Source organism: Schistocerca nitens, chromosome 3, assembly GCF_023898315.1.
Source record: "Schistocerca nitens isolate TAMUIC-IGC-003100 chromosome 3, iqSchNite1.1, whole genome shotgun sequence".
Taxonomy (NCBI): domain Eukaryota; kingdom Metazoa; phylum Arthropoda; class Insecta; order Orthoptera; family Acrididae; genus Schistocerca; species Schistocerca nitens.
Genome location: NC_064616.1, coordinates 284,431,445 through 284,455,329, shown reverse-complemented (window position 1 = coordinate 284,455,329; position 23,885 = coordinate 284,431,445). Strand labels below are relative to the sequence as shown.

General features: G+C 37.9%; 1 protein-coding gene across 2 annotated transcripts in view; it reads left to right on the top strand.

Annotated features, from left to right (window-relative positions):
• Positions 1-1,150: 1,150 nt before the first annotated feature.
• LOC126248253 (contactin) overlaps positions 1,151-23,885 on the top strand; it is a 163,633-nt gene continuing 140,898 nt past the window's right edge. For both annotated transcript variants that reach the window (XM_049949104.1, XM_049949105.1), the window contains exons 1-5: positions 1,151-1,259; positions 2,002-2,178; positions 10,831-11,057; positions 12,323-12,565; positions 12,684-12,834. In XM_049949104.1, the coding sequence (XP_049805061.1) occupies positions 1,257-1,259; positions 2,002-2,178; positions 10,831-11,057; positions 12,323-12,565; positions 12,684-12,834 (801 nt within the window). In that variant the 5' untranslated portion in view covers positions 1,151-1,256. The remainder of the gene's footprint in view (positions 1,260-2,001; positions 2,179-10,830; positions 11,058-12,322; positions 12,566-12,683; positions 12,835-23,885) is intronic.

Sequence of the window (23,885 nt, the reverse complement as noted above, 5' to 3'; positions counted from 1 at the left end):
TTAAAGGGACTTTACTTTCAGATCTCTTAGGTGCGGTGATCGTCAGAGCTTGAGAAACGCGAGTCATACCACGGCATACCACAAAATTGCTTAAGCGCCTGAACAAGTCTGTATTTGCAGAGAGAATGATGTCAGATGTAGGAGATATAAATATAAAAGAACTTGCATACTTTCCTTACTTTCATTCATTACGTCATACGGGATCATATACTCGGCTAACTCATCAAACCGAGCAAATGATGTTAGTGTGCAAAAAGTTTAATAAGAATCATTTTTAGTGTAAATTCAAGAACATCATGAAGAAACCCGTTCAAGGAACTTTGTATTCTAATCACTTTTTCTCAGTATATTTATTCCTTAATGAAATTTTTTGCAAGTAATATATCTGTATTGGCAACCAACAGCTCAATACATAGTATCAATACTAGGAATAACAACAATTTACATAAAGACCTAAAATCACTTACCCTGGACCAAAAAGGGGTCCAATGTTCAGGAACACACATTTTCAATAGATTGCCAGCAACCATTAAAAACTTGGTTTCAGATAAGGCACGATTTAAACAGAATTTAAAAGACTTTTTGATAAGCAAGTCCTTCTACTCTATAGATGAATATCTTAACAGAGACTGTTAGGCTAGCTTAAGTAAAAACGTCTGTTAGATTTCAGTTTTGACAGCACTTTGTCACAACAATCAAACTTAGGCACTTTGTGTATGAAAAATTTATTAATAGTGCCTAACAATGTTTCATTCTGACAGCGTATTAATTCTGGAAATATTAGCTGTTCCAGTTTACTGTATTGTATTCACGTAGTTTGACAATCTCCTGACAAATGATCATGGTAGTAAGTATTATATTCAAATGTTTTGTGTTATATTGTCTGACATGTTCCACACCCATGAGAATCATCTCATTTTTTGGGTCTATGGAACGAAAACTGAATCAAATTCTATCTAATCTAATAAATCATTGGAAAATTTTTCACCTTTGGGTCATACCTTCAATGTTTCTTTGTATAATCCCCGTTCCTGCAAAATGGTTATTTAAAAACGTACTCTTCTTTGTTTACGGTGATTCGTCCCTCGCCGTTGAGTCGTTGAGTGGTGAGTCACGTCTAGTACTACACCCTGCTTAATTTGCTAATATCGTTGAACCATGGCCGTTAGTGATGTTTAGGTAGCGCCTTATGTTTATTTTCAAGAAAAGTACCTGTATTCCTCAGTTTAAGTAGTGTTTATGTTTTTTTGTACGAGATGGTAAGCATTTATGTTGACATGCTTTCGATGTAACTTATGTTTACATGTAAACAATGGTGTTTCTACTAAAGGAAAGACTTTATTCTTGGTGCCACTCCCACGGTTAGGTATATTACGTGTGGCAACTTAATAGCAAATATAGTGGAATGCTGAAATATCGTTTTACTAGTTTCGTAAAAAGACGTTTGTTTTGTTTGTTTGCAAAATATGTCATCTGCAAGTCTCATCATCCGTTGCTAGTCGATAATGCACACTCTCAAGTGGTTTCTGATTGTTTGTATTTGTACAATGTCATAGTTTGTGTTTTTTTTTTCTCATTTCTATTTATGTCGCTATCACGAGTGTTTTTGACATTGGAGTATGTGTGTATTTTCGGATTCTATGAACGTTATTACATTTGATGCCATTTGACGTAAGGCTGTGAATTTATGGTATGATATGGTAATAATAGTAGACACTCAAGCAGTAACGACTTCCACGCCTGTGTTTCTGTTCACATCGTGGTTTATACCAAATAGCGTATGAGGCGTTTATACCAAATAGCGTGTGAAGGTTCGCTATTTGTTTCTGCCGACATGCACCGATAATTTGTCATCTCCATTGATATGTTTGTAGACGAGTATGTAGTTGTTTGACGATAATACTGCGAAAGCAAGTATTCGTTTTTATTTCCTGTGATTTTTTTTGCAGTTTTATTGGCTAATTTGTAACGGAGCGCTGAAGAATCACTTTTAATTTTCAGGCCATTATGACCGTCAAATTCATATTTGCAACGTTGTGTCTTCTGTTCCTGGCTACAGCCCAAAGAATGCGTGAGCAAGAGTCCTGCCCACGCCATTGGTTGTCATTTCAAGATTCGTGTTACAGGTTTATTAAATCCCCACTTCGTTCACGCAATGATGCCAGAAGAAACTGCCAGGTAATAATAATTAAGAAGTGTTTTATTGTGCACAAAGTAGTTTTAATGGAACCTTCGAATTTGTCATGCAGCACCAAAATCACCATATTTACTATATTTTTACGCCTTAATTTCTTGTCAGACCTACAAAAATAGTTGTGTCACTGTCACTGACTTTGTCTCTCATATTATGGTGGCAAAAACACTTTCATTCCGGTCATAAAATAAACAAAGGAAGTTACTACTTCTATCTTGGTGATTAGCCTTCTTAAGATGTAAATTGTATTGGGCTTTGTTTCATGGCATGATCATTATGTATGTAGGTGAAAATAGATTGCGAATGTACTTTATGAATCAGAAGTTACTTTAGGTAAAAAAAGTTAGGTTTGTTGGTTAGTGAGTTAGTTTCATATTCCAGGGATCATTTTGCGCGATAGATCATAATGATGTGGAATGTTATTTTACATTCGCATTACAAATTAATTGGTACATATGATAACATTCTGAACATTGTAAGCTTCTTTTTCCAAAATGAAGAAAGATATGCAGATATTGTAAGACAGTAAGTCCAACCCACCACATTTTACTCATTGCAGTAATGGCAGTTCTTCTGTGGAATAGAAGGGGTTGTCAAGGATGAACTCTCTCATTTCATTTTCATGTTTTGCTTTGCTATCTGACAAACATTTTATATATCTAGTTGTAAATGATCAAAATTTTTTCTTGCAGCATTATGCACCCTTTTTTATGCTAAAGACAGTTTTTTAATTTGCAATAATGAATGTCATTTTTCCTTCTGGTATTGTAATTGTGTGCATCATTGTTCATTTTGAATTGTAGTGAATTAGTTACAACAAATTTCATGAGGGAATAAATGTGCTGTGAAGCAGTAGTCAGAATGCCCAGCCTCTTAAACAGATGTCTACAAGATAATCATGGGTGAGCACCATATACTATTCCTACAGCCCATTTTTGAGCAATGAAGACTTTCTTTCTTATGAAAGATGAGTTACTCCAGAACACTATCCCCATGACATTATTGAATGAAAATATGTCAGCTTACTGATTTGTCTCTCCCCAAGATTTGAAATTATTCTAACTTTAAATGTGGCTGAATGAAGTTTTTTTAGACATTACAAATTGCAGTTTAAATCCTCATCAGTATCGACACTTAAGAATTTTGAAGTTTACATCATGCTTATTATTTCCTCGCCATGTGTTTTGCCTGTAATTGGTGTAGTAGCCTTAGATGTGCAGAGCAGAATATGTTGCGTCTTTGCAGAAAACCAGTCAATGATACTCGTAGGAACTTAGTTTATTGTTTCTTCTGTTTCTGTATGTATGCTGGGACTGATTAAAATACTAGTGTCATCTGCAAAAAGAACTGATTCTGATTGTTGTATATTAGATGGAAGATCATTTATGTATATGAGAAACAATAGCTGACCTAAGATTGAGCCTTGGGGAAGCAAATGAGTGATTTCTCCCCAGTCAGAATTATGTCTCAAGACTATAATGGTTGAATTGTAGTTGTAGGTCCAGACTTTGTTGGAAGTGACTCAAAATCTTTTTGAAAATGTATGAATCCCGGGCAAAGTAGAAATTCCTTCAAAGAGTTCATTTTATATCATTATTAATAAATGGCTTATTTCAACCCCTTGAGCGTTATGAAGCTACCTGGTGCATACATCACACCAAAATTATGTAGCTATGCATACAGCATGTCAGATTGAAGTGCGGTTAATACGTCCCTCCCCCCCCCTCCCCCCACCCCCTTAAATTTTAGGTGTGGTGTCAGACTAATCTGTGGCGCAGACCTTGGTTAGGTTGGAAGGTGACAGTTTGGTTGTGAAAGGAGTAAAGCTGATTATGGCAACAAATTGAACTGTAGCGAAGCCTAATTTTTACATCCTCGCCATATTGAAAAACTTTTACAGCACACTGTGTAGCAGTATGGAAACAACATTGAAAGGCATTCGTAATAACAGTTCAGCACAATCAAAGTAGGTATGAGCACAACTTAATTCACACTGTAAATAAATAAAATATTGAAAATATAAATGCCTTACAATATTCCAAGAAATGGCATAATAATGTGCTATCAGTGATGTAACTTTGTATTTGTAGAATGTTATATTTTCCGGTTTTGGTGCATGTTGTGTCAAATTTCAATGAAAATGCCGGGGTTGTGCAGAATTATTCTTAGGGACACTGTTACATGTTGTTCTTTCCATTTACTAACATATTTTTTGGTGTGATAGAAGAGAGTACTACATGTTATTGTCCCTATACTTAGCTTGCATTTATAATGAATCTCTCACCTAGCACAGAAAAAGAACCCACTCCCAGAATTACCGACCCATATCCTTAACATCAGTATGCTGCAGAATTCTTGAACATATTCTGAGTTTGAATGTAATAAATTTTCTTGATATAGAAAAGCTTCTGTCCACAACTCAGCACAAATTTAGAAAGCATCACTCATGTGAAGCTCAGCTTGTCCTTCTACCACTGTGAATGAAGGACAAGAGGCAGATTCCATATTTCTAAGACTTTAGGAATTTGTCATGTTGCCCCACTGCAGACTCTTAACACAGGCCAGGTCATATGGAATAGATTCCCAGGTATAGCTTCTTAAGTAATAGAACTCAGTACGTTGTTCTCAGTGGCGAGTGTTCATCAGAGACAAGGGTATCATCAGTGTCAAATGGATCCTACATTTTCCATCCTCTGTGCTGTTTACAGATAAAACAACAGTAGGGTGTGATGGGGTATTCAGCATCCACAATTTGCATGTTGGAGTAACTTAAATCCATGTGCCACATTTACTTGTGCTCATCAAGTGCGATTTTATATGAATGTGTGGGCAGGTGTTGGTGGTGACTGTTTAATTGGCCCATATCTCCTATGTAGGTTGTTAAATGGCAGGCATTATTACAATTTCCTTTCCAGAGATTGCCAGAATTATTGGATGACATGCCACTCACTTCAGAACAGCACATGTGTTTCCAGCATAACATGATGCCCACTCGTTTGTCGTCCTGCACATCAATTCTTGAACCATAAGTATCAAGAAAAGTGGATTGACAGAGTTGGCCCTGTACCATGGCCTACACGATCCCCTGATTTGTCCCCTCTGGACTTCCTTGTGCGGGGAGAGATGTGTAACCTTGTTAACAAAACCCTTGTTAAATCAGAAGAGGACCTGGTTGCCTGGATACTAGCAGCAACAGGAGAAATTGCAGACACTCCCGCAGTCTTTCACTGTGTTAGACATAATGTAACCCAATAGTGTGAACTTTGTTTGCAAATCAGTGGAGCCATTGTTGAATCTCCACTGTAATTGTGTTGTGTTAATACTGTTGTCTCTTGGTAATAAAGAATTGAAACTTGTTTCTGTTACTTTTTGTCTAGTTGAAGAAAGATTGGATGTCCCCATAAAATGATGCCTCACAGGAGAAATCATTAGAAAAAGTGTTTTCAGTATCCCAAGCAACCTCCCAGAGTTTGTTGGTTTAGTTAATTTTCATCCAGAGAAAACTCATTCTACCAGTTTCAAAAATTCTCCTGGGAAAATATGACATTAGAGAAAAATATTTGCTTTGGTTTCTCATGTGACCTTCCAGAGTTTTTCATTTTACATAATTTTCACCCTGTATAAATCCCCAATTCTTCTTTTGCAATGCAGTTGTCAATAACTCATTGTGTACATTGTTGTGACCAAGTGCACTTATGAGTATCTTTACTAGTTAGAAAATGCTTATTTATCCTTAGATTATTTAAGACGAATTAGTCTTCAGTAGCTTTCTGTTGAAATTTAATGTGTCTCCATTATGGAGTTTAATAAATTTTAGCATTTTTATCATTGAGATCTCCTATTAACATTAAATACTGTGTTTGATGTTTTTGAAAGCCGCTTGTTAAAAATTTTCTGTCTCGTCTACTTCATTCAGCAGGGTATAGACTTATATTATATTGTCATGGCTGCCACCTGTTGTGACTGTTACAGTAATATTTCATTAATTAGTCTAACCATAGCTTAGGATAGCTTGGGGAAGGTTAAAAAGGAAGGGCATGTCATTTAGATTCCAGATAAGATTGGACCCACTTGTGAGCACAGTCCCTTTGCCTGTCTTATCTAAAACATGTAATGCATCCATAGTTCAAGCCTTTTTCCAGAGATGCCGAAACATGCCATTGTAACCCCCCACCCCCTTTTAAGAACTAGCAACTTGTTTCATAATGGCGTTATTATACAAAATTTTTGAGAAGTTGATATATTCTATAACTTAAACTATTTGTCACTTGATGTTTGAGCTCCAAAGTTGCAGTGTTTTCGTGTCAAGCGCTGTCTACAGGCAGCCACCACGGCACAGTGCTCTCCGCGACGATATAAAATCCCCAGAAATCAAGGAAAGAACCTCAAATTCACGTACGATGTAGAGAATGTCAAAAATCTGTTCGTAATTTTAATTAGGTAAAGCGTTAGGGTAATTTTTTTGAAACAAATTAAATTTTCCCATTCGCAAACAGCTTCAAATTTATCATGTCATCTCTCAGAAACTATTGCTGTCACAGTAATACTTTTTTTTTAATTACAAAAATATTGTGCTTGACAGCCAATTTTTCAGAATTTTCTTACTGCATTGCATTTATTGTGTATATGCCTCTGAAGATGTTTTTATTCAGTTGGGTCAGTATTGAACTCATAACAAGTTTGAAGTCTCTATCTCCTACAAAAATAACGTAAAAATTCTGAAATTTACGTATGGTATTGCTCTGAGTGGTCTCTCTAAGCATGTCAAAAATCTCTCCCCAATTTTGATTAGGGCCGGTGTTATGTTGGCTACTGAAATAGGAGAAATTTTTTGGCCGGAAAAGTTTCCTTCTTATTATTGCATGTCTCTAAAACTATTAAACAGATGAAATAACAAAATGAAATATATTGAAAATGCAGGCTAACTTACCATAAGGAGATGATGGAAACCGGCTAAACAGTATTCTTCAGCCTCTCAACAGTAAAGAGAAATTGATCGAAATAAATTCACAAATACAAGCTTTAAAAAGACATTCATTATACACCATACACCAATCAGACAATGGGAAAACACCACGTAATTCAGAGTCAGTGGAAGTATTGATCTTGCTGCTCATTGTGGCAAATATTATCAAGTCTTGGATGCACTCTTGTAACAAACCTTCATTATTCCAAGCTTCCTGTTTAACTCTTTTTCACATGATCTTCTACTGTGCTTTTCAACTCTCGCCTTCAAAAGCCATTCCACTTCAGTCAATATATATATATATATATATATATATATATATATATATATATATATTTTTGTAGCAGTATGATGATTAATCTGTGCCCAGATGAAATGAAACCTGAAGAGTTTCCAACATGTTCTACAATTTTTTTTTTCCTCTGCCGATGGGTGCTTCCATACCAACTCTGTGGTATTGTCTGTCTAGGATTTTTCTAAACTGTGTCGCACATTCCCCCATGTTTTGTCAGGCTAAACAGTGTCAAAATTTCTCCTTACTACTTCTCTTACGAAGCAGCATTGCCAGGCTGCAATATCTTGGCATTCCTTTAATTAGTGTCAGAGGTGGATTTATAGCCGAATCCTAACGTTGTAACAGGGATGATTTACTACCCTGAAACAAGTCTGCTGCTAAAAGGGTAACATGTATATTTGGGAGTGTTGGATACTCCTTCCCTGAGTAATATGTGAGTATCTGAGAGTAATATGTGTGTATCTGATGATGAAGTGCATCTTCCTGAAAAGAGTTGAGATTTGTGGCACTCATTTTGAGGTACCTCTTCTTTCAAGGTGTCTCTAATTTAGATGACTCCGAAGAGTCTTCTTTCTCAAATTTCTGCTTGCAGATTCTTATCACTGATCGTTTGCTGATTAGTAAAGCAGCTGCAGCTTGCTCCGCAACTTTATCCAAAGAAACTATAGTCACTCCTGCATCCTCCTCTCTCTCAAAATACTCCCTCTAGGAACAAACAAATTCACACAACTGACTGCTTATAATTACGCCCTGTCCGACACATTTTGAAAATTTTCCGGGGGTTTTCAGCTTCGGTCTGCCTGTATTTTTAGTACTTTCATCACACATCATAACGCACATGAAACTAAAAGTTACCCATATCATTCACTACAGGGGCTTGCTGAGGACTGGCTGCCACAGTGCTTTAGGCAGCACAGCACCGTGGAGGTGGCAACCCAGTAGACGTCGACAGTGCCAGCCTTCCATTGGTTTATTGGTGGTAGGAGCTGTGCAGCCCACTAACCTGTCAAGTGACAACTAGTTTAAATCTGACTACAGGATAGTATCTTACCTGAGTTGCACAAGCATTAAATAAAAAATAGCACCAGTTGGCATTTTCTGTGACCTGTCTAAGGCTTTTTTGACTGTGAGAATTGCAATATTCTCCTAGATAAACAGAGATTTTGTGGGATTGATGGTATACCAGTGTGTATACAACCTGAGACAACCGGGAGATATGGGGAAAACCGGGGAATTTTTTATAATTCCAGGAATTTTTCATTATTTTAGTTTTCAGTTCAATTTTTGTAATTTTGGCTGTAAGCACCGATACTCTAACGAAGGATATTTCTGTATCTCGCTACTGCAGAGTAATACTGCAGCAATAAAACATGAACGAGAGGAAAAAACAACAAAACATAGTGCTCGTACAAGCGTCTGCCAACAGCAAAACGTGTCAAAGGCTTTAGGAAGACTATGCAAAGCTTAATAACAACAAATTGCCTCTTATGAGTGTGACGTCACAGCTGTTTACATTAGATTTGTTTGAGCAGTTGTGAGCGGTCTCATGTGCATTTGCAGGTGAGTCATGTATGGGTAGTACCTTCTCCCGTTTCTGGCTACAGAAGTGTGGCTGTTAGCTGTATAAGCAGTAGCAGCAGGCAGCCAGATACCACCCAGAAAAATTTTACTGGCATGCCTAATCTGTCAGATTCACACATGCGCAGCAGGCCTGGATCTAGTGGCCTGGGAGGGGGGGGGGGGCTGCATATTCATATCATTGAGGGAAAAAACCTTGTTTCACAAAGCACCTAACATCCAGCACACATTGGTCTATCGATTATTCATATGATTTTGAAACGCATCCATGTTGATTTTTTTAAACATTTTTGAAAACATTCTAAGTTGACGAATGAATCATAAGTTGATTTTTGAATGAGTGCATAGTGTATGTGATGTCTACTAGAGGAATCCCGGCCGCATCTAGAAATAAACTTTCCTGCAGACAAAAGAATCTGGGGTTATACGAGCTGAGCGGAATAAAGCCGAACGGGTGAAAGCCAATCGCTGTTTGTTATGTGGTTGACTGGGTTTGTGAATGATCAACTGTGTTATAATTACTAGTGAAATCCATATATTCAGACTACCAGAGTGGAAATAAGTGACAAACAGGAATAACAGATAAGAAAGATTGTGTATCATCTTCTAGGTGTATCCAAGAAAATGAAACTGTGCCGGAAAAGTTTTGGCCAGATCACTACACTAGTAAGTGCCAATTATAGAGTCCCTGGCTAGCAGCTGCTTAAGTTCAATTCTGGGAGTAGCACGGAAAATGCGCTGTACGAACACGTAATAACGCCTAACCGTAGAATAAATGCGGGATAACTAAACCGGTGAACGTGGCAGGGTTAGTGAAGTTAACCAGAGAATCAGTATCGGCACTGGCAGGAATAGTTTCGTTGCTCAAAAACGTGCTTTAAGAATAATATATGGTTCTCGCCCACGATCATCCCGTATGCATCTGTTTAAGTAGTTTGGCGTTCTGTCTATGCTTTACAGTATACTTATTCAATTGTGAAGTTTATTGTAAATAATCCACTGAGTTTTAAAGGAACAATGATGTACACAATTACAACACCAGAACAAAAAATGACAATGATTACTATACATAAAGGTTGTCTTTTAGCACGAAAGGGGTGCCCAATGCCACAGCCAAAATTTTTGCTAACTTACCCAGTGATATAAAATGTCTGACAGGCAACAAAGTAAAATCTGAAAACACTGAAAAAGTTTCTCCTTGACAACCCCTTATATCCCACTGAAGAAAATGTGTAAAAGGTGGCATGTATTTAATGGTTTGTTGGTGTATATTTGATGATAAAAAAACTTACAAATGTTCAGCATGTAGCTATATTTACTAAATAATTTTTAATGTGAATGTAAAATAACTCGTTCCACATCATTATGATTTATTGTACGAATGATCCATGGAATGTGAAACTAACTAACTAGCAAAGGTGGATCATGCTCATCTGGGATCTGAGTGATTTGCCAGTCCTTTTTAACCTTCTCCAACCTATCTCCCTCTCTGCCCCAAGGAAGGAACAAATAGTTCTATAAGTATCATATACTTTTCCATGCGCATGTTAGCAGTACTATTATTTCACCTCCTCATAGTAAGCACTGGCCAGCAATTCTGTCTAATAAATTTGTAATGTTTAATTTCTTAGTTTAAAATAACAGTTAAAATGAGACCCAAAGGAGCCATTGGATGCAAATATTAATGTGTCCTTTTTTTTATGTAAACCGAAACAGCAAATAATGACCTCTGACTCTGTGTAGCACCAAATACCAAGGCATTTGGGAATTTAACTTTTATCTGCTTTCTGTTAACAGGCATATGATGCAGATCTTGTAAGTGTAAGCAACCTAGAAGAACATGGGTTTCTGGTGCATCAGCTCGTTATGCAAGATCCACAACACCGTCGCTGGTATACGAGTGCACGGCAGCAGAGCCCAGACTACTGGGTTAATGATGGTGATAATAGTCAGGTGATCAATATGGATGCTGCTTTTCTGCCAGAACAGGAATCAACCTTCAATAAAGACTATCTTGTATATAGGTATGGCTTAGTTACAAAGCAAAAAATTATCAAGATATTCAGAACTAACTATTGTGGACTATATCACATTCTGTGAGATAATACAACATTCTAAAATGTGATGAACTTTTATAAAAAATGTAGAATTTAATTAATTTAGCGACACGCATTTCTCTTAGAAGTCATATTATTTGTGTACACCACTTAGTGGAATATTTTAAAGTATTACTAATTTTCACCGCATCTAGCTTTTATTTTAGGCGCCAATCAAACTACAGCTGAGTAACCTGAAACCCATAATCAGCATCACCATCATTGGCAGCATTATCGAAATTATAAGGAAACATAGGAGGGATGTGAGATACGAATTAATAAGTTGTGAATTTGTGCATATGTAAGGAGCTTATGAGATTAGAGTCAAGCATCATTGCTCTCTTTAGTTTTGGTGACCATTTACTTCTGCTTTTCCCACCAGGTACCACCCCTCTTTAGCTGACCGTTTCCAGGTTTCCATCATTGCCAAGAGACGTCACCCCCAAACGTCAGTTAAATAAGGAACAGATAATCGTACATATATTACACATACGTCATTACTATATTTATAAATTATGTACACAAAAGTTCCTCATGAATCAGTCTATTTATTAGTGAAAAGTGTATCACAATCTGTACAGCAGTTCATGAGATCAGCATTCACGTATAAACAGAATAATGTGGAAGCAAGGGCACCCGTACCTGGGGGGCAAGGTGACTCCGCAATGTAAATGGAAAAGAAGGTGCAATGTTCGGACAGACTTGCCTGTAGCATAGCCCAAGCCTTAGGTTAAGTTGGAATGTGAAAATTTGCTTGTGAGTTTATAAAGCCAACAAATCTTAAGGTGAAAGACATATAATTGCCATAATATGTTGTTGTGTAATGTAACTCAAGATATACATTCGTCATTGCAATAACGTACTTGTATGCCCAACCTCCAATTTTGCTGAAAATTCCAACAGTGTGGTTAAATTCTAACTTAACAGAACAAAATACCATCTAACTTCCAAAACCATATGAAATTATGAACAAGCATTCTGGTTGGTTACCACAGCTATTTCACAATTTGTTGTATTCAGTTCCTGTTGTTTGTCACATGATTTGTTACCGACATCAGCACAAAGCTCAGTAGCTGGGAACACCATAAGTATAGTTTTACTAAATAATCTATTTTTACTGGATAATCTATTGATGCATGTTCTGGCTTATACTGTATTAACAAGTTAGTTTCTTAACTTTATTCCTGTTACAGCTTTTCCAACCAGTTGAAACGATGGGGTTTTGAGAAAGTTGATGGTGAAGAACCACTTTTGTTCATTTGCGAAGCTCCAAGAGCTAGCCTGAGTTACCTTGTTGTAGAAGATCGCACTTTTACATATGGAGTGGAAGTAGAAGATCCAGAAAAGGTGCCACGTGGTCCATTTTTTAAAAGGCAGCCACATGATGTCGTTTTTGATTTATCAAAGAGATCTACTTTGAATGATGTCACTTTAAGGTAAAAGACTGGATAATTGATGAGATTAAATTTGTTTCGATTTGCACCATCTCTGTAGTGACAATGAAAAATTTACATGTTGTGGAGTACTACTTTTAAATATTAAATTGTATTGCAGTTGCCTTGCTGGGGGTTACCCAACACCAACATACGAATGGTTCAGAGAAGACTATGAGAATGATCGCTTAGTGGCAAGGAAGATTGACCCTCTAAGTGACAGACGATATACTATCAGTGGCGGTGCTTTGATAATTTACGATCCCAAAATGGTAAGATCTCTTTGCTCATCCTCTTGATCGTATTTTTATAGATAAAATAAAGTGGAGTAAAATACACTTCGTCTGTCTCCTTAGTTGTAAATTGCAGCAAGATTATTTTAGTTAATCTTGATTGTGATATTTTTTAAGTGGTACAACCCTTCAAAAGATTTGTCCTGTAGTCAGTGACGTGAGACAGTCACTGTTGTGTCTAGTTCTGTCCTAAGTACTGTGATGATTGCATGTATAAAACAGTGCTCAACTACTTCGATAGTAAATCAGTCTGTAGTGGTCTCATTGTTGGTGGGACTTTAAAACTGTAACCTACCATCCTTGTGACCTAATCATGAACAGAGCATTATGTACTAACATGAAGTTATTAGTGTTTAGTGTAACTTCTGCAGCTGATTTTGAATTCCCAGAGGTCCTATGTTGGCGTACATATTTTATCTCCTGTGGGTATATCGTTTGTCAATTCTCTAGAGGAAGACTAGTAAGCGATGGAACTGTGATGATACTTGCAGGACCAGTTCCATCTTACAACTAAATATTTTTAGATGATTAATTCAAATCTTTATCTTTTAGCCTACATTTTGAGGATTCAATCAGTGCTATAATTTTCACAGAGCCACACCTTTATAATATCTATTGGCATTGTGATCTTTATCTTTTGAATTTGAAATATCATGAAAAATTGTTTGGTCATGAGCATAAAACTTAAAATATGTTTCTGATGAGTATCAGTATAATATTTTAATTCTTTTAAATAGTAAGTGAGCTAAAAATTGTTTTTACATTTCTAAATGTGATAAATTGAAGTTATTAAAGGTGGATGTGAAGAATGAGGGTCTGATACAGAATAAATGAACAAGAGAAAGAGTACTCATTGTGTTATTTAAAATAAATTATTTGAAGGTTTTTATAGAGTTTACATGAATTATTGACTTTACAAGCACACTGCTATTTCCAGAATCTAAATGTATCATTGAATTTTTTGATCATATGCAGAGTAATCCTGAATGTTGGAGAACAGGAGCTAATGGAATGTAGAGCATGAAGATTACTCTGAAAGTTTGGAAAATGACAGAGTTCTGCTCCAGTGTTTCAAATTCCAACCATGTGCAACTTTTAGAATTAGTGAAAGAACCACTGTTATTGGGCTCATCACATTGTTTAGTTATTATAGCTGTGGTGTTTAAGTGGGAATACTTTCATGTTCTGAGGATGCCAGCAGTAGCTACTGCCCACATAAGTATTCAGAGAATGACTGAGGTAATCAAACTGAGGGGAAAAGGCTCAGCATTTGGGTTTTTGACAATAGACACTGAACAGATTTAATTCTACCAAGTGAAAATCTATTTTCAGTTTGTCACTGGTAGCAAAATGTGAGACCAATGCAGTCTGTACATTTGGACCATCCCTGATGAGACTCATCTAACAGTTGGGGGAGTGCAAGAAGTAAGCAAAAAAATGAGGTGCTGTTTCTTTGGCCCAGTTGGGCTTATCACTACGATTACACTAGAAGAGGGGTTGGGTTGGGTTGTTGTGGGGAGAAGACCAGACAGTGAGGTCATCGGTCTCATCGAATTAGGGATTGAGAGGGAAGGCAGTTGGCCATGCCCTTTCAAAGGAACCACCCCGGCATTTTTCTGGAGCGATTTAGGGAAATCACTTACTCGAAGAGGGTCAGGCAGTAAATCCATATTGCTTCTTAAGCTATTTCAGGGAAGTCACACTTTGTGTGTTCACAGAGGTGGTTCCTTCAACAATACTTTTGCTAATTTCATTCCTTATATTTTACCCAATTGAGGTAGTGTTTTGATGACATTGAGAGAATGTTAAACTCAAACCAGTCTTCTCCCTTTTGGAATGATCTAAATGATGCAGCCAACTGCAAGCCTGCATTCTCACACCTAATTTCTGATCACAGATAGGTTCTTTCCATAACTCACCCTCACCCCCTCCCCCTCCCCCTCAAACAAATGGGAGACAAAAAACTAAATTCTACCTTAACAGTTTTTTAATCTGTTAGGAGCTGTTTCTGTATGGACTTTCCCAGTAATTGCTAAGACAGAGCGAAATGCAAGTATGTGCCAGTATAAAACTCAAAGAAGAGAATTTTAAAAAGGAATGAAGGTAATTTTGCGGGAAAACAATCTGATTGACCTTTATGCAACTACTTGGTTGGTCCAGTATTGTTGAGACAGATTCTATGTAGAAGGATGCATGCTACCACAATCATTACAGTACTTGTGGATAATTAATAACTTTAACATTTAAGAGTTTTAACACTTGTATCAGAATCTGGGGGAGGAATACTTTGATAAAGAATGAAAAGAGAGGGTGGGAGGTCCCTTCAATACAATTTGTTTCAAAAAGTCTCCATTGTTTGCTGTTATGTAGATATAAAATAATTTTCTAGTTGTATTGTGAAAGTTGTGATAGATATTTGCATTTCATTCCATTATTATGTCATTATTTATTTAATGATATTAAGAAAAATTTGTGCTCACTCAGTCCATGATGTGACAACACAGTAGGAAGGTTTTTTTCCCAAGTCTCCTGTTTGTGCTGAAAACAAGAAATCAATGATTATATGTTACATATGACAGTAAAAGTGTAGATAAAGTTGTACTCAAGAGAAAGATCCTCCTCCTCACCTTCCTTCTCTTGACACCTATTGTTGAGAACTGGTTAGTCTGTTATCACACTTTCACAGGTTCTCATGGTATCTCATTTCAACTGGGTGACAGACTGATACTAGATACCTAATTGTTTCCTCTTGCTAGTAGTCCTCTACCACATAAGCAAGCCGAGTATGCCTTCTATCCTGGGCCAGTGACCCATGGTAGTATCTATCTAAAACACCTTCTGTTTTACACAGAGGCTCACATACATACTGAGTGTCAGATCCTATGGTGAGTATCTGGGTTCTAGTGTCTGCCTGGCATACGGTCTATATTTGCCATTTGCTGCTGCAGCTAAGCTATTCTCTTGTCACGTGCTTGCTCACATATCTGCCAGGCCAGCAAGGTATGCAAGAGTATTTTCATTGGCTTTGGAAAAGAATGGGAGAAAATCTGGCAGGTTGTGTACTTTAGCCACCTCATCTAGAACATACTGTTGAAACTGTGGCTTATTTTGTTTTCAGTATTTCTATGAGCTCCTACTTACATAAATTATCGTGAACTTTCATATTGTGGCATTTCAACCATTCAGCAGTGTCGGCTATTTTCATTGTCATTGTCAAGACTTTGTCTTTAATAACTGAATGATATGAGATGACAATAATAATAATAATAATAATAGTAATCTTCATCATCACGATGTGGGGCATTATCCATTGCTATGAAATATGGTTAATGTAAGTTTTCCAATAGTTGCCCCCAGGAACAACTTAAGCAAACTATCGTGGGTCATCTCCTCTTAGTAGTCACGTGTTTTCCTTGATTTGTAGATAAGGAGACAATTATGTATTGCAAGATTGTCATTCTTGCACCCTTTGCCACAGGACCAGCGGAACTTCCACATAAACAGTCATCTGCCCTGTTTCTCTCTGATGGGGTTACCGGTGTTCATGGATGTTTTGTCGAGTCACACAATGTCTTCAAACAGCTCTTTAATAGTGCTTCTTAAAAATCAACACTACCACGTTACATTACTTCTCTCCACTATAATTTCCCCTCTGTAAATTTTTTTGCACCAAAAACTGAGGACTGTGACAACCATTAACTAAGAAGTCTTGCTGCAACTGGATAATTCTGCTCCATGAAGAGTAATGCACAGTTTATTTATAATTGGGTGTTATTTTCTCTCGTAATGTCCATATATGTGGTGATAAACAGCATCTTATTGCAGTGAATCTGAGGTGGTTTGTCATGGTTCTGTCCTCCTCTTTTTACTGGGTGTCCATAGCTTAGATGAACCAGACAGTGAGGTCATCGGTCTCATCGAATTAGGGATTGAGAGGGAAGGCAGTTGGCCATGCCCTTTCAAAGGAACCACCCCGGCATTTTTCTGGAGCGATTTAGGGAAATCACTTACTCGAAGAGGGACAGGCAGTGGTTTTTCCTTACAAACTATGACAACATTGGTTTTGTGTATCTTCAAAGTGTCTGCAATTCATTAGACTACTTTTGTCAGAGGCAATAGAGTCACACCATTGTTTCTCTCCTCCTCAAAATACTTGCACACTGAGCACCAAATTCGCATGTCTGAACACGTAAAACATCACTAGGTCGCTGAACCTTTCTGTTTAGTAACTGCACTTTACTGAACATTTCCGCTGCAAGCTTCAGACATTGTGTAGCACAAAATACACTTGTCATACAGGGAAACAAAGCACACCATGAAACAGATGTAGATTACCAGCCACTAGTGTCATCTGCATCTGGCTATAGTAGCCGTAGCAGAGAGATTTGACTACGGCTAATGGAACAGAAGGCGACTGACCAAGCGCATTCTCTGATTGGCTGTTACTATGGTAGCCTACCTGTAAAGAGTTAGATGTCAGTCACTTTGTTATTCGGATCAAGGTATAATGAAAGCTCCTTTCAAGAATTATATTTTTTCTTTGAACAGTATGTAATTTGAAATGGGAATTTGAGCTTGCTTTTGTCTTGTTAATATATTTTTTGGCTACAAAATTGGTGACATGCTGATCATTTTGTTGTTGGTTTGTAGTACTGGGATTCCAGAGATTTTGATTCCAGGAGAAATAGCCATTCAACAAGATCACAACACCCCATGGACGAACTTGGTTCTCTTTGAAATGATGGCAGCAGAATTATATCGTGTGGTGTTTGTTGACTTTGTAGTAGACTAGAAAAAATAACTAAATACTCTGTGTACTGTCTGGTTGTCCTTCATAGTTGGATATTTGGACAGCCAGTTTAGTCTTTGCTGTACCATATGACTTTCGGATAGAGTGGCATATGTTTGAACTGTCCACCTACTTTTCATAAAATTACTTCAAGCAATGGGTTGAGAGCAACCAAAGCCCAACTGAGCACGCTAGACACACAGTGCCAAGAGCAGATAATGTTTTGTAAGTTAGGCCTCATGTTGCTTGCAGTACATTCCAATGTCCACTTCATCTTCTTGATATGTGCAAATAAAATGAAAGCAGTGATTAGGTTACATATGGGATGATAGCACAGTTAATAGGAATGCTTTTCAACTATCCTGGGACAATAATTAAGAGCTGTTTTACTGAAATTACAGTATCAAACCATTTTCCTGAAAGTTGTAATTGGTTAGCATACGCTGAAAGTTATAATTGGTTAGCATAAGCTACTTGGTATTGGGCCATTTTTGGAACACAAGGAAATGCGAGGTCTTGAAAGGGGGCATAAACTAGATAAGCTGCATACTGAATGAAATAATTTGTACAGGTAAAGTCTTGTCCATCAAACCACTAATATTAGGGCAGTATGTAAACTGCTTGGCCTTCCACAGAACTGCCATTGGTATCAGTGAAATTTGGTTTGTTACATTGGCACATGTTGAGCAGTAGCATAAGTCAACTGTCAGTTTTATCAGTGGAACGATTTTGTTTATACAGATCTTTAAAGTTGTATGACTTTCATATGAGTGGATATACTGAAATGACATATCACCATATAATTCTCTGTTTAAGATAGCTTATCACGTGCTAAAGTTAGTCCTGAAGTTGATAGTGGACTTAACTACCAATGTCACAGTTAAGAAATGAGGTACTAAATTTAAGTCCGCCAGTGCTTCTCTTGCATATGATCTACATATAAGACATCCCAAAATGGCAACCACAGATGAAAGGTGCACCAAAAATATGTAGTTGATTTTATCTGCAGCAAAGGTTAGTGTCAGTGTTCTCTGGGATGTAAGTCTAGTCAAGAGTGGTACCACATTGTCTGAAAAGACAACCTGGTGTTATTTGTATGTCCAGTGTTACAATTGGATGTGCCACTACCAACACATTTCTCTCTTCTACCACACCAAGGATTACCATGCTGACAATCTGTGGTACTACAGACGTCTTCGCTTCGTCCTTGTAGCTACTCCCTTTATCAGAAAAGTTCATGGACAGGTTTTTTCTGTTTTTGAGTTTGCAGTACTAAAAGGGAACAAAATGTTGTTTTTGTGTTACCTGGTATGTGTGTGTCCTTGGAATGACCTTGGCCATGTTTCTGTGCAAACTCACTAGTTGCCAGAGCCGTACTCAGCAACACACTGTTTGGGTTCTTGGCACATTAGTTTCAGTGATGCAATGGATGCTGATTGTGAGCAAAGAGTGAACATTATGTTCTGTGTTAAGTTTGGGAAAACCCATAGTTAAACATGGACAGTGATCAAGCAAGCAGATGCACTTTCGAGAAGTTGCGTTTTCGAGTGGCACTAAAGGTTTCATGAAGGCAGAGTTCAGTGCAAGACAGTCCCAGAGCTGGTCGCCAGTCCACAGCACATGCTGATGCAAACATAGAGCATGTAAGGCAGTTATTGCAAGAAGACCACTACGTAACTGTGTGTGTGGCATCAGAATAACATAATTTGAATCGTGATGTGTGTCGTAGGATAGAAACTTAATACAAAACTTGTCCCTCGCACACTAACAGATGAACAGAAACACGAAGAATTTCTCCTTAGCTACGAGGTAGAGCCAGATGTGATCCCACATTTATGTTTAAGATTATTGCAGGGGATGAAAGTCTTGCTACCAGTATGACCCTCACACGAAACCTCCAAATTCTGAATGGCGGAGTCCTGGATCACCAGCCTTAAAAAACGTCAAACGACAACCTTAGAGAAAAACGGCAATATTGATCGCATTCTTCTATAGTAAAGGATTAGTTCACCATGAGTATGTTCCTCCAGGTCAAACAGTGGACCAAACTCTTTACATCGAAGTGTTGAAACTTTTGCGACAAACAATTCGACGTTACCACACTGATTTGTGGTGTTCTCGGGACTGGTTCTTACTGCATGACAATGCAAGATCCCATACTTTTTTATCTGTTACTGAGTATGTGGCCAGATATTCTGTTATTACCACCCCATATCCGCAATATTAGCCCGACATCTTGCATTGCAATTTTTTCATGTTTCCGGGAGTAAAAAGATGACTGAAAGGAAAGCTTCATCAAACTATTGCCGGCATCCAACAGGCTGTGACAAATGAGCTTACAAGCATTGCAGTTGAAAATTTTTCGGCTTGCTTCCAATACCTCCAGAAATGTTGGCAGCTGTGTATAGATAGCCAAGGAACTACTTTGATAGGAGCTAGGATAATTACTTGGCAAATGAAAATATTTTTAAAACCTCTCTGGAACTTTTCTGACAAAGGGTGTACATGTCTTGCTAAAAACAAGTATATTTGCTAACTGAAGGTACATGATGTGGTTGTATAGTGCTGCACAGCTGAGAGAGTAGTATAGCTCTTTTTCTCAAGTGCTAGTCGCTTACAGTTCTCGAGACCCTCCGTGGCATTGAGTATTGCCCACACGAGCTCATAGAGTTCATATTCCCATGACTGTTATGAGCTGCCAACCAATACAAGCAGCAGTGTCACACTCTCAATAGGCCACAATCATGTCACTGTTGAATTCTGACACGTATTAGTAGATGTTTTTTTCTGAACATGAGGCCCAACACAATCTTCTCACAAACAAACAACATTCAATTGCAATTTGCCACTGAGAAATTTCCTTCATCATCATTACGTAGATATAGAATTTTCATAAAATTATCTACATGCTACATCTCCAAAAAAGTTTTTTTTTTTAATGTTATCAACTATTTGAAAGTTTATTTTCCATTCAGATTGGTGAAATCGATATTAAAATGTCAAACATTCTTCATATGAGTTTTGTAAATTGAGTTACTTGTAGAATGGGTATCTTTGAGAGATGCAATAGTGGAGGCTGCAGGGTACCATATAGTCAGAAAGGTGCGGCCTAGTAGAAATCCTCAGAGAACACACAATATATTGAATTTAATTGACAAAAGGATGAAATATAAAAGTGCAATAAATGAAATGGACACAATGAAATATAGGCATCTAAAAATGAGGTTGACAAAAGTTGCAAAATGGCAGAGCGGAAATGGCTAGGAGAGAAATGCAAAGCTGTAGAAACATACATGATTGTGGGGAAGACAGATGCATCTATTGGAAAATTAGAGATACCTTTGGGAGAAAATAGCACCTGTATGAATTTTAATAGATGAGATGGCACATTACTGAACAAAGAAGGGAAAGCAGAAAGATGGAAGATGTATGTTGAAGAGCTATGCAGGAATAACGAACTTGGAGACGGTGTAGTAAAAATGAAGATATGCTACTGTGAGAAGACTTTGACAGAGTGCTGAAAGACCTAAACTGAAACAAGGCTACTGGAATTATTGACATCCTTGTGAGAGCCAGCTACTACAAAACTATTCCTCCTGGTACATGAGATACGTGAAAACTCAGACTTTCAAAAGAATGTAATACACTGCCTGACAAAAATAATGAAACACGCAGAAGACAAGGGTGAATGTCAGTGTAGCTTTATACATGTACACATCATCAGGGGGAATGTGAATGATTAGAGTTGCAATTTTGTGCGACAGGTACAGGGTGGCTCAGATAAATGTAGCCCATGTAAGTATAAAGGAAATGCAGTGAATTTATAGAAATGAGGAACTGTGTTGGACTTACCATTTATTTACAATGAAAAATATGTCTATAGAAGATGTTGAAAGTCACTCCTGCAACGTCAGTACACAGCTGTCTGCATCAAAGCATATTCGGATTCATCCAGCGTAATGTTCGGATATCAATGGCGGCTACTTCACGGCTGATATTGTCTTTCTGTTCCTGTATTGTGTGTGGATTTGTTTCATAGACATTGCTCTTCATGTGTGCCCACAAGAAAAAATCATATGGTATTAGATCCAACAAATGTGGTGGCCATAAGTGTTTGCAGACAGTTTGTTCCTTGTGAAGACATCATGGACTTATTCCAGGAGTACCTTAGGCATATGGAGTCTTGTCAAATTTTGCTGGAAGAAGCAGTATTGTCTTTCAGATTCAGTGAGTTAGAGCACAGAATGTATCAAAAATTTCCATGTATGCATCTGTGTTGATGGTGGTGTCAGAAAATATTGGTCCAATGATGCATGTTCCTGTTACACTGCACCAGATGCTGATGTTTTTGTCATGGAGTGCTTGCTGACACACAATGTCAGGAGTTTCCATTGCTCAGTACCTTGTGTTCTGTCAATTCAAGTGACCAAAAAAATGAAACCATGCTTCATCACTCATGATGGAATGGAAAGGGTCTAGCAAACCATCGTTGATCAAAAAATGGAAAATCCAGGATGGAATGTAACAATATTAGAGAAGGAAAGTTGAAGTTATTCAAAAGCCAGGTGCAGTAATCTACATATTTCTGACTGTCATCCTCCTGTAATTGCTGCACAACCGTCACATGATATGGCTTCAAATTAACACTTCAGTATCCGCTGGCAACGTCTCCTACATAAATGTGCCTATTGGGCCAATTTACATATAGACTTCTTTGGGCTCTGAATAATTCTTCGGTGAATGGCTGCAATAACTCGTGGTGTGTAAACCGAAAGAATTCTTTGTTGCTTTACATTTTGCACAGATCCACATGTACGCTAATTTTTAAATGGACTCAGTTGCTCTCTTGCGGGTAGTCCTCTGTCTGGATTCTTAGCCCTGAAAATTTTGCAAGTTCCTTAATTGAGCCTTTTTCACATATGCTTACACACTTATAATTCTTTATTCTAATGGGAAAGTCATTGTGCAGATTACAGAAACAAACATTTAACTTCACTGATGAAATAAACTGAAATGCTGACAGAAGAATGCTAACAGTCGATTATCGCACAAAACTGTCCATTGTTGTAGCTGTGTACTCGTATTTCAGAAGTTGGAATATTGCATTAGCTTGCAAAGGGGATGCAGGTTACTTTTAACTGCGTTGTCTTGTAGAGCAGCTGCCGGAGTGCATTAGTATTATTTGTGTTTAGTATTGTTACCAGGCCTGCTAGGAGATATAAGGTGCATGAACAGCATCAAATGTTGGGTGATCACTGTGAAGGCACACTTGTATGATAGTGTTATTGGCACCTGACGGAGCTTGAAAGGGGCCTTATTAACGGTCATCATTTCGCCGGCTGGTTGAATCGTGCAATATCTAGATGTGTGGAGCATTTGGATGTGACTATAGCCTGATGTTGGACTTCATGGGAGTGTGAGGGCAGGATTACTCATTATCAAGGCTCCAGTCGAGCACGTCTGACTACCACAAGGGAGGATCACCATATTGTGCACCGAGCACATCATAACCCTCTCCACACCTGTGACTGCCGTCCAATAACAAATACTGAACTGCTGCTACATTCTGTGTCATTCCTTACCATTGATCAGTGACTAGGAGCAGCCAGAGCCAGGGAATTACTGTTTCGTGTGTAGGCTGCTGTTAATGTCACAACAGAAATGGCTGCATTTGGAGTGGTGCTGTGGCTGGGAAACATAGACTGCTGACGAATGGCATCGCATTGTATTCAGCAATGAATTGTAGTCTGCTCTATCCTAGGTGACTATTGTTGATGAGTGTAGTGGCATCCTGGGAGAGGAGGACCCATTCTCCAAATGTTTTGGAGGTGCACAATGTTGTTCCTTCTGGGGTCATGATGCAGAGAGCCATCAGATATAACCTCAGGTCACGATTGGTAGTGACTGAGGGAGCTCTTGACAGCACAACAGTACATTATGGACATCCTGCGTCTTTGTGTGTTACCTCTCAAACAGCAGTATTCTCGTGCCATTTTTAAGCATTACAATGCTCATTGACACATTATGCATGTGTCTATAAAATGTTTGCATGATGTTGAGGTACTTCTGTGGCCAGCAAGATCTGTCCCTAATAGAAAATGGGTGGGACCAGCTCGGATGTCGGCTCCATCTCAGTGGCAGTATCCAGGATAGCGAGGAGCAGTTACAGCAGTTGTGGGACAGCTTGCCTCAGGAGAGGATACAACAGTTTTGTAACACCTTTCCCAACTGAATGAGTACA